Source organism: Plectrocnemia conspersa, unplaced genomic scaffold (genome assembly GCF_051122295.1).
Source record: "Plectrocnemia conspersa isolate PC_06_02 unplaced genomic scaffold, ASM5112229v1 ptg000002l, whole genome shotgun sequence".
Classification (NCBI taxonomy): domain Eukaryota; kingdom Metazoa; phylum Arthropoda; class Insecta; order Trichoptera; family Polycentropodidae; genus Plectrocnemia; species Plectrocnemia conspersa.
The window spans coordinates 1,541,879-1,554,110 of record NW_028277166.1 but is presented as its reverse complement, the minus strand read 5'-3'; the positions used below and the strand labels follow the sequence as shown (position 1 = coordinate 1,554,110).

The window sequence follows — 12,232 nt, the reverse complement described above, 5'->3', positions numbered from 1 at the left end:
CTCTAACTGACTGTGTTAACGCAAATAGTGTATAAGTATTTTTTGTTAATGCTAAAATATAAAAGTAAAATTGGACTTTTTATTAGATTTAATTACTTATATTTATGAATCGTTCAAATTAATAGAAATGGCAAAAAAATATATAAATGCTTGTTTTTTTCAATAAGTACTAATTCCAAAATATTTTAAAAACTAACAAAAATAAATAGTATTATTTATTTTTTACGTAAAATCTCTACATTTTATATTAATTAAGAGCTATTTGAGTTACCAAATAAAATAAAAGTTAATATTAATAAATTTAATTTACTACCATATACATTATATGCGAATGAGCTTAATATATTTATTAAAACACACTTAGTCTACACCTATTTGTTAACACAATATATTGTAATCATAAATTATTTTATCGTACTAGAAAGATATAATCACAACATAACGTGCGTTAATTTGCCGTCATATTTTGCAATTAACAGTTAAACATCTGGACTGAAACTTTCATATCCGTCAGATAAAATAGTTTGCATGCAAAATATTAATTATTAAATAATTATGCAAATCAAAGTAGCCCTTAAAATTCAATGTATAACAACCATATAAATTTATCAAAAAGTTAATGATGTATCATGACATCATCTCGTTAATTAACTATAATTTTTTACAATTGCCATATATTCAGCAATATTGCAAATTTTATTAATTGTTAATAATTAAATTCGCATGATTAAATTCATTGAATCGTTGAAAAGCGTGATGGATTATTGAATGAATTTTTTTAATGTCTTCCAACCGAAGGTAAAAGTTTAGTCATAGAGAATATTTAAGATAAAAAATAGCCTCAAGCATCGAATAACGCTTCTATAAATTTCCTAAAAACTTTCTTTTGAACGTAATCAACATTATGAATCAATTTGACAGTTGAGTAACTATTTCAACCTTGATATATATGCTTTTACTTTTGACACGTGAAATTTCACTCACACGTGATCTTTTTAATTATCCTGTTCCGTTACAAAACTTTGCCAAAATAATTTATAACTAAACAAGTTCTTCAAGTTGAGCGTTTTTCAAACCAGGTGTACTGTTGATTTGAATTATCCACAACAGCAATTTACGGTAGTTATTAATTATGTGCTAGTTGTAAGGCGATAAAGCTCAAGGAAACAAATGTCTTGTTCGAAGTTGTTCAGTGTGAAAGTTAAGTATGTTTGTATAAATTTAAATATATGTAAATAAGGTTTTTAATAGTGCTCCTAATTTTGTCGTTGTATGTATTTTCATGTGTAATATTCAATATTTTACAATGATCTGTGCAAGTTTTTCGCTACCCTGCGCGTTGATATCTCTTCAACTTGAATTATTTAACTTTCGGTTTTTTATAAGTTAAATTTAATTGTATGGTTTATTATCATTCTTTTACCATTGACTTTGATCAGCTTCATGATTTTTTTAAGCAAATGCTACTTTTTTTTAATGATCTATTTTATCAAATTTGTTGGAATATGATATTTTTTTTTATCGATTTGTTACGAAAATTTTATATATTATTATTTTTTTTTTGAATAAATATTCTAAACCTTTTTATTATTTAATTGGGAATATAGATTATTATAAACAAATACGCATAAGTACATATTATACATCAGGTAATAAAAACTTGCCTGAAAACTGCCTGAAAAAAAAAAATTTAATCTCAGCGAAATATTGCTACATTTAATATAATGTATTCTATTTTGTAGTATTTTTATAAATATTTTAAGTCTATAAAAAACATATGTTTGTTAACAGATTGTCTTTTTCTCTTAGAAAAAATGTATTTTATTCTAGAAAATTACGATAATCATATCAAAAATATAAAAAAAAAACCTTAAATTTTCCCAAAATATAATAAAAAAAAAAAATTATTGTTATTTATTAAACAATTAAAACATATGTTAGTATACTTATGACAAAATAACGTTAGCATGTTTTAGCGATTAATCATTGCCTAAAAAATACGCATATAAGTTTTAGCATTGAAAAATTCGCACAGTAGCTTATATACAAATTAGTTCATTCATGTTTTCGAATAACACTGTCCTCGAACTAGATCATGCGTAAAAAATCCACTTTGATCCTGTATTGAGAAAATGTGCACATAGTCATTTAAAATAGCCTTGAAAGATAACTAGCTTTCAAACTTATCAACTAGTTTAGGGTAGATGCTTATTTTTTAACCAGCTGTTCCATGAAATATATTTCAAGACAAATTTAATTTAATTTAACAAATACTAATGTCAGTCTTACAAATTATTTATTTCAATTTAAATGATCAGTCTTTAAAATTTATTACGTATAGAAGCTTAGTTAAAAGTTTATATTATCTGACGAGCTTTCGAGCTACATACTTTATTTATGAACTCAATTAAAAAATAGTTTTCGTGTCCACAAAATCAGTTTTAACACATATGTTTTATGACTTATTATATCACATATTATCTTGTACTTTAATAAATTGCTTTAAAATTTTGCAGCAAAATAACCTTTACAATAAAAAATATTTTTATTGAAATAAATACTAAAAATATCGCTTGGATTTCTGTGGAAATGTCTTTCTATCTATTGTTTTAAATATTCTTTCAATCTATTTTTTTATTTTATTAGTTTTCGACTATCGTGACGTATTATGGTAACCTGTCTTAATTTAATCTAAATAAATATAGAAACACTGTTTTAATTATCTTCTTTCGATTTGTAAAATAAGCTGTATGGTTGTCTCCGTTAAATATTTCTCTTAGAATCCCAATTGATCTTCTATCAATACTCTTTATTTTATAGTATTTTTATCTATAAACCGTTTTAGTTTTGTATCAATAGTTGTATTTATGAGAAAGTCTTAAGGTCTAAATACATCTAAAGCTGTTGCTAAATACATTATAATGTTTTTGCTAACATCATAGTGACGAATATAGTCAGAGACAAATCTGGATTTTTCCCGGACAATTTTAATGCAAAACCGCACCTTTACCATGACCTGTATATTAATATACATCTTAAACGGTAGTTTACTTAAACGATATCATTTATTCACCAATTAAACTATATAAATTCTCACGCTTTAAAATAGAAAAATTTTCACATGTGTTTTAAATTAACCGTCGCACGACTCAAACCAACAAAAACATCTAGCAATCATACTCCATTGTTAAAAACTGCTCTAATTTATCTTTCAACAATATTTACGACACTTAATTGCAGTCCTATCAACCTCCAAACATATATCATATTCGCACGTTCAACAAAGCGCAATCAATCAGACAAATATTTAACTAAGCTATTTAACTACTCGATTCATTACCGTCACACCTATTCCGATTTCGCTCGAGGGAAGTAAACGTTCGTGTCTATCTTTTTTCAACACAATTTGCAATGTAATAATATTGACCTTGTGTAAATAAAATGTAAAAGAATTGATTCTACAAACACGAACAACAAAAAGCACAATTTCTCATTGTTAGCACGCATAACTAATGAGATCACTTAGATTGTGATTTTCCTGAAATACAAGCGCCAATGATTCGCCAATTGCAATTTGCAATTGTAATATACGTCCTTGATTGAGTATACTATTAAATAAAAAGGAAATTGTACATCGGTGTCCGTCGAACCAGAACCATTATTTTTGCTGCGGCATTTGCGCTATCGATTAGCAATGGGTGTGGTCCAGTCTATTATATTCCAACAAAGGGATTGGTTATACTCTAAAATGTTTGAACTTCAATTTGACATTTAACGCTTTGAATTGTATGGAACGTTATATTTAAATACATAAGCTCAAAATCTTGTTAAACCACCTGTTATACCATCGATCTAGCTTTTAAACTCGATAGAAACTCAGATAATTAATTGATGGTAAAGTAATGCGGAAATTGCATCTCTGTTTTTGTATTCAAACTATATATTTAAATAATGTAAAATTAATACCGGATTCTTTCGAATTGCCCTACGTGACTATTAAAATCATGACTTAACAGATTATATATAGGTATATAAATATCTGTTTCATATTCAGATAGTAATTTATTGTTTAACAGTGGCTCACAATCTGAGATTAGTTATTCAATTAATATCAACTTAATTCATAACTTTCTAAAGCATAACATACATATACGTATAATATTACTGATCAATCCTAAATATAAATTTCGTGAAAGTACAATATAAAAAGTAGTCCAAATAATTTTATGTTATGTCAATTACGCGTGCATTCGATTTGTATTGCATATCTATAAACGTATCATTACAGTACGAAAATTACTAACTCATTAATTTAATAAGTACAATTTTTAAAATTCAATTAGATTATATCATCACATCTTCATTTTTGCAGATATTGAGTAAATAAATATCTAAACTATAATACTTTTTTTTTAAGATGTTTTATTATTTAAAACTAATCAAGCAAATAATGTGAGTAAACAATATATATAATATATATTAAATATAATATATTATACACGTTGTCTAATTGTTTCCGATTAGTATCCACATATGTACATAGAAGGCTGTACTTTCGTATAATATATACTACTTTTTTGCAGGAAATAAAATACATATATACGTTAATGGATATACGCATCTTTTTCGTTTTTTTAAGACACATATTTATGTTATTAATACTTTATAAATAATAGCAATATAACGATTATTTTTAATAAATTATAATTAAATAATATTGTGCATTTTTTCCACAAAAATTTAATTTTATATTTTTCTTGCGATTATTTTCTTGAATTTATTTATTAAAATAAAAAAGATTGAAGAAAATATTTTTCTTCAACCTGTTTCTTTAAATTCTTTGAGAAGCATTGCCGTACATGTACGGCGGTCGATTTTTCACTGTTTTGTGGTACTCCATATATTTATATTTAATTATTATATATTTACATATTTTACTGAAACAAAAAACTTTATAAATATATAGTATTTTTTGTAATTTAAATTATTGTCAATGATTTCTGTGGAAAATAATACCAATTAATTAAAAAGTACGAATTAAATTAACATACACAAAAATATTTTATATTAATTCTATAAAAAAATAACTACTGTACTGATATGAAAAATAATCAAAAAGCAGTAATAATGTAGTGCAGATTTAAGTCATAAATATTTGCATTTGAAAAAAATAATAATTGACAAATCTGGATTTATAAATTTATAATTAAATATTTTTGGCAAAATTTGTTATATTTTTAATGTCAAAATAATCAAAAATCATTTATTTATTTATTATATATAGAACATAAATAATTTAGGATTTAAATCCATTAAACGAATATTTTTTTTATAGTCATTACATAAATAAATAGTTAAATATGTGTTATATTACCTGAAAATTATAATTTATTAAAAAAAAAATTAACACTTAAACCGACTACAAAATAGCATAATTCGCTTTTTATGAAAATAGCTTTTCTATTTTATATCTGTTTTAAGCTTTAATTTATTTTTTATTATTTTACTTTTGATAAAATTTATCGATTTTTAATATTTTTTCTTGATAAAATAATGTAATATATTTTATTTATTCATTTATAAACATTAAACATCTATTATGATTGTTGCTTTAAATAAATATTATAGTCATTAATATAAATCAGTATATATATATATTAATTTTCCATAACCTTTAAATTCCATATCTTCATTATCTCATATTATTTAATTTTAACACTAAACAACAAGATTTTTACGTCAAAAACATAACTTTGCTCTTATGTATAAATAATTATATGTCATATGCTTATTTTATATTTAACTAAAATTAATATTATTCTTTAAAAATTATACCTTTTTTAGCAAAATTTAGCATTTTTAAATAGTTTTTTTTTTTTATTTCTCATTAAATAGTATACATATATGCAGAGCTTTTTTTAATCAAAAAAGGTGCCGGAACTTATTTAAATTAAATTTAAAGCTGCTTTTCCTCTGCCACTTAGCGCATAAAAAAAAAAAATGTATATGAGAGATTTGTTGATTTCAAAATTTATTGCTATGAGAGTATTGGTCAAAGTGTATTCAAACCGAATTTTGGTCAATAGGAGGGCGAAAAAAAATTATCACTTCTCAGAAGGCAAAAATTCACGTCAAAAGCAATAAAATCGTGTCGGCGCCGTCGCAGTGGGAACGCTCGGTAACGAGCGTTCCCACTGCCTCGGCGCCGACACGATTTTATTGCTTTTGGCGTGGATTTTTGACTTCTGAGAAGGGATAATTTTTTTTACGCTCTCCTATTGGTCAAAATTTGGTTTAGGTGTGCTTCATTTGATTCTCACTTATTGTAAAATAATGTCGTATTTTATCTTTCCATGTTTTACATAGCTTCTTATTATACCAATATTTCCATATTTTATGTTATTGTTTTGGTCCTTTTCTTAGTGTGACTGTCGATTGAGAAGTAACCAAAATTTTTAAACTTTGAGGTTAAGCTTTTACACTTATAAATAATTAAAATAAAAATGACGTCATATTTATGTAAAAATAAATAAATAAAATTTTACGCAGATTGTCAATCGCTTTTTAAACATTAAAAATACCGTAAAAAATGTGCCGGAACGCCGTTCCACCGCGTTATATTTTTACAAAAATATATTTTTGTCATGTACATATATGTATAATAATATATTTTTAATCTTAAATTTTACTTAAAATCTACATAAATGTAATTATCATAGTTTTATAATAAAAATTTTAATCATATTTTTTTAAAGCAGAAATAAAATCATATTTTTATTTTCCATGTTTATTTTATTTAAAGTGTGTTTGAGTATTTTATATTTATTCATAACGTTTTTAAATTTTTAAACTTAAAAAGAAAAAAAAATTGGAACATAATTTTTTCCACAAAGATAAGATAAAAAAACATAATAATTATTATAGACCTATAACATATAATTTCATAATTTATTTATAGTTTAAAATTTTTTTGTAACCAGTGCGTCCTATAAAACATGTTCTTTTTTATTAATTAATAAAGATTATCGTACTAGCTTCAATATTCAGTAAAATACGTATTTTATATTTAGTGTTTTATAACTAGTGACTCACTAAAAAATCACTGCCGTTTAAAGGGTTAAACTAATTTTTTTTTAATATTTTTTCTTAAATGCAATATTAATATTTTTCACATTATATTTAATATCTTGTACTAAATCATTAATAAAAAAATATTTTCGGTCTAATTTTTACTATTATATAAAAGTAGAACAATAAAATAATTTGCTTATACATATATACTAGTTGTTTTATAGTAACTGTGTCGTTTAAATGCATTCACCGTTAAACCAAATCGTGGGTTCCTTTTACATACCACTCTTGTACTACACAAATCGTTTCGCAAGTGAAAGGACTCGCTCCACGAATTGTTTCTTAATAATAAAAAAAAATACGGTTAACAAGGTTAGTTAAGTCCTCAGTTAAATCCCGAGACTATTACTAACGTCCACCTATGACCCAACAATGGCAAATCGACGACCTTCGCATTTCTTTTCTTCGCGAAATTTTTCTTCGCAAAGCCGAAATTGCGCGATTGTGCACGCGAATGCGCGCTATCTGGGTCGCTCTGTTTATTGATTACCAAATAATCACTTTTTTCTACAGTCATTAGACAACAAGTGCGAATGAAAAGTCATTATTTTTGTAAAAAAAACTGCGCAGAGTAAAAAGCTCTTAGAAACCCTCAAGGCGCGGCTGGGTAAATTAGAGCAAATGTTATGATTTATGTGATTCATTTTTAGATTTGCCATGCGAACGGTGTGTATTTTTTTAGTGGGATTGAAATCGAAATCAGTCGAGCAGTTGAGAAACTCGTTTGTGGGTGATGCATGTTTTTTTTTATTAAAATAAATTATATAACAGTTTTTATGAGTAAGGATATGCATCATGTGTCTCTCATGATCTCATAAATTTATGTAAATTTAATAAACAGTGTTCTTTTTCTAAATTGTGAAAGTTAAATTAGTAATAAATTAAAATCATATTATTCTAATTATAATTATTTTAAAACGTTACAAAGATTATTCGAAAACTAAAAATTAGCCAAATTTGTATTTATGCTGTTTCTGCTAGGGTTTTGTGTGACGTAGCTATGTTTATCAGGCTTTAGTCACGGAAAAGTCGTGTCTAAAGTCTAGGTTTAAAATTGCTTTAAGCAATTCTGAAGAAATTCATTACTATTTTTACTATTTTTGTAAGGGGCTTAGAGATCTGTCTGATATGTATTTTATTGCACAACTAATATATGCATGCAAAGAAAAATAAATAAGCCAATCAGGTGTCCATATGAAATTAAATAGTACAGCTTTTGTTGATGCTGCAAGTGTATCAAGTCTGAATTTTTTAAAGTCTTTTCATATATTTAATTGAAAGTATTATAAGTCAATCTTAAAAATAAATACTTAGATGTAATTTTGTATAATGCTGCAATTTATTTTATCTTTATTTAATATTATTCAATATAAATATTTTTGGTTCACTATGATGTAAAGTAACATTTATGCTTTATTGTAACATCTTTAAAACGTCCATGTTTAGTGTCTAGTGGCGATTTTATTTCTGGGTGTTCTCATGTCGCATTTGTTTGAATACCGTTGTTTTATAAAACATATTTTTTTAAATGATGCGACATTTTAGATCTTCTATATCTTTGATTGAAAATTAGTAAAAAGCCATCCATTATTTAGGAAAACTTTTTCCTTGGCTCCCAAATTTTGTGAGCCAAAGAACATTTTTTTTCAGGTGTAGTTTAATGTAAGACTACATAATATTTTTTTAAATTTAATAATAATAAAAATATTTTAATTCTCAAGTCAATATTCGTTACTATAAATCTCACGACTCCGCGAAAATTTCTCTAATATGCAAAGCTTTTCACACGCTTAATATTATTATTATTACTTGTATACGTATAATGACGAGGATCTGATTTTTAATACATATCCAAGTCGTATTAAAATCAGGTTGTACTCTTAAGAAATTAGTTGAAAGCTTCTAAGGGTCGTCTCGTTTGAATCGGCGTAGCTCCGCTTGGTGCGAGATTTGTTAAAGTCGAAAGCTAAATGCTAGTTTTTGGATCAAATTATGCCAAAAAAGTAATTCAGAATGACTGTGTTCTGGCCTGAATAGCTGTTATGAAGCAAGGAATTTAGAGCGGAACAAGACTCTTTGTTACATATGAATACTAGGCGCGTACGGTGATATACTTTTCGCGTGTTAGTGACGAGAGTGAGTGAGAGGTAAGAGTGTGCGGAACGCATGTAACGCACGCTCTTATCTCTCACTCACTCTTGTTACATTACACGCGAGCGAGCGAGAAAGAAAGTATTTTACCATACGCGCTAAATAAATATTACATTTAGTACATTTGACGCTGTCATCTTTTACGAAATAAATACTTAATCTAGGCCTATATATTTAGGTATCGACCCTTATTTTTGTCTCTAATAAGGTCCGTTAATGGTTGTCTGCTATGTTACGCAATATTGATTGCTTACGCCGACGAAAATATTTTATTATACTCTTTTAGCGAGTCTTTTGCAACTAGTTTTTTGGCTAAAATTATGGGTGTAAGTCTGTAATAATATCGGTAAGGATAACTATCATATTTTTTAAATATAGTGTAAAATCAAATTGCAGACAAAATATGGAGCAATATGTAATCTGTACTTTTTTTTCGGTTAATTTTCCGCTGAGAGATTTTAGATTTGATTAGTTTTGGAATTTATAATATGTTAGGTTTTGGCTTTAACAGCAAATGGACGTTTCGCAACTGTCAAATTTAGTTTCATAGATATTTTAGAGCAGCATATTAGCGCTTATCAGTTAAATTATATTTTCGCTAGTAGAAATATATATCTACTAGTGAAAATGTATTTGCACTTCCCTAGTGAAAATATAACTTCACTGAAAAATACATATTCACTGTAACATTTATACATTGCATGTAAACAAATAATGTAGTATGTAAATATATATATATTATTAAAAATGACAAAGTTAAAATCATATAATTTTACTAGCAGGTGCCAGATAAAATATATTTTTACTAGTAAAAATATAATTCTGATATGAATTTACTGAAATCTTAAAAAATATTTACTGTTTTTTATAAATGTTCTTTTAGTGATATTTCATTAAATTACATGCATTTTTCCGGCCAAATTCAAGGGGAGGGCAAATGACACCCCCGTAAAAATTATATAAACAAATTAAGTCGCTAAAATTATGGATGGTTCTGACAAATGCATTAGATAGTTATTTTTAGATGATATTAGATGATACAGCTAATGATAAATAAAAATATAAGTGCCAATTTTGCTTTTAATCTGCAGAAATAAAAAATAGTTGCGTTGTTGGTTTTTAATATTTAATTTAATTCACATTAAAATTTATCTGATCTGATCTTATAATATTATCATATAATTAAATCTAATTGAATATTAAAATAATAATTAACCGTGATTTTATTATAGATATAAATTGATCACGATTTATTATATAGCTAATACCATTAAATTTCAATGGCGTTTTATATTTATTTTACCATTATAAAGCCATTGTAGTTTTCATTTAAAATAAAAATGTTACATATCTGACAAATTGACAGCTTTTTACCTACGCCTAAAGGCTGAACCTGTCACATAAATAACTCAAGTTAAAAACATGAGTAAATTAAGTTGATCTATCGAAGTAAAACGTTTGTTTATAATATGTTAAAAATACTGCTACTGTTTTCACATTAAAAATAATATATTCCGACTATAACGCTTTGTTTCATGATCAATCAATAAGGTAGACATTATTATTAAACAATATTAGAAAACGATCACGATTCTTGTGTTAAAATATTTAATCGGTTAAGTGCTCAGATTGGACATATTCGGTAGTAGTTAATTAATTTTACGCGTATGTGTGTGGCAGTTGCGTGACAGATAATCACAAAGAGAGTGAGAATTGTAAAAAGTCGCAGTCAATTATGCAATTGTGTGTTTAAAATGCAATTACAATCATTAGGCAGTTAGTGCGTTCATTATTTATAATTTATGAAGAAAATGAGAAAAAAAGATGAGAAAAATGCTTACGCACGTTAATGACGCAGTAAGTGAAAATCTGAGGTATTTTTTTCTAAATTCTACAAATTATAAACAATACAGTATGCGCGTTTTTAATGTTGTTTACTTTTTTATTATTATTTTTATCTTATTAATATTTTTTTTTTAAATAATTGTTTGAATACTAATAGAGATATAAGCACAATAACTTCTCATATCAAGGTTGATAGATTAGGTCAGTACTGTATACATTTCAGCAGAAAATACAAGTTTCTATTTTAGTCTATTGATACTTTAGCATTTTAAACTAGTGACAGGTATAGAATAGAGCAAAGCTTTTATGTCAATTAGCAATGACGAAATTGACTAATAGGTTATAATAGAACCTATGTTTGAATTTTTCTCTATTGTTATATAAACATCACGTCCATTTAACAAATCGCTCGCTATGGTAACCGAATGTTATATTTTTTACGCCTGTCAAACAAAAGCGAAAAGACACGTTTCTTTAAACCAGACCTTGTCCAAGATCAACTTTCGTTTTCACCATGAAATCGTTTTTTGAAAGTGTTTTTTTATCCTGATCGAATTCCAAGCATCCGCATGCGTACACGCACTAAGCTTAATCATTCAAAACATCTAATCGCGTATAATCAATAAACTAGATTAGAAATCTATGCTTGTAGGTCAACGGTGATCAGATTTCGCAGCGAAATGACTTGTCTAAAACTGATCATGTGCTTCGGCGCCATCCTAATGATCAATCCTTGCCATGGGATAATAGACGAAGTGGCACAATGGGGTTTCGTGAACTACAACTTCCCAGTGAACACTGCACATAGGAGATTGTTCAGACCTGATAATACTGCTCTGACTGGATTGGAAGTTGGATGGGACAGAATATATTTGGCTGCTCCTAGATTGAGACCAGGAGTTCCTGCTACTCTGTCGTCGATTCCAAGGAATATTCCACCAGGATCGAGTCCAGTTTTGGAGGTAAGATGCTTGCAATATATTTAAATTAAAATATATATAAACTAACCCTTCAAATTGCGTCAATAAATATAATCTGAATCATTTTAAAATACAGATTTATATTTTTATAAGTCACGGAAGTGACTATTTATTTTAATAAAGTG

The 12,232-nt window shown here is 26.5% G+C and overlaps 1 protein-coding gene across 2 annotated transcripts in view; it reads left to right on the top strand.

Moving 5' to 3' along the window:
- Positions 1-12,232, top strand: part of LOC148237285 (dopaminechrome tautomerase-like) — a 30,280-nt gene that overhangs the window by 2,154 nt on the left and 15,894 nt on the right. For both annotated transcript variants that reach the window (XM_088205198.1, XM_088205197.1), the window contains exon 2: positions 11,780-12,089. In XM_088205198.1, the coding sequence (XP_088061324.1) occupies positions 11,808-12,089 (282 nt within the window). In that variant the 5' untranslated portion in view covers positions 11,780-11,807. The remainder of the gene's footprint in view (positions 1-11,779; positions 12,090-12,232) is intronic.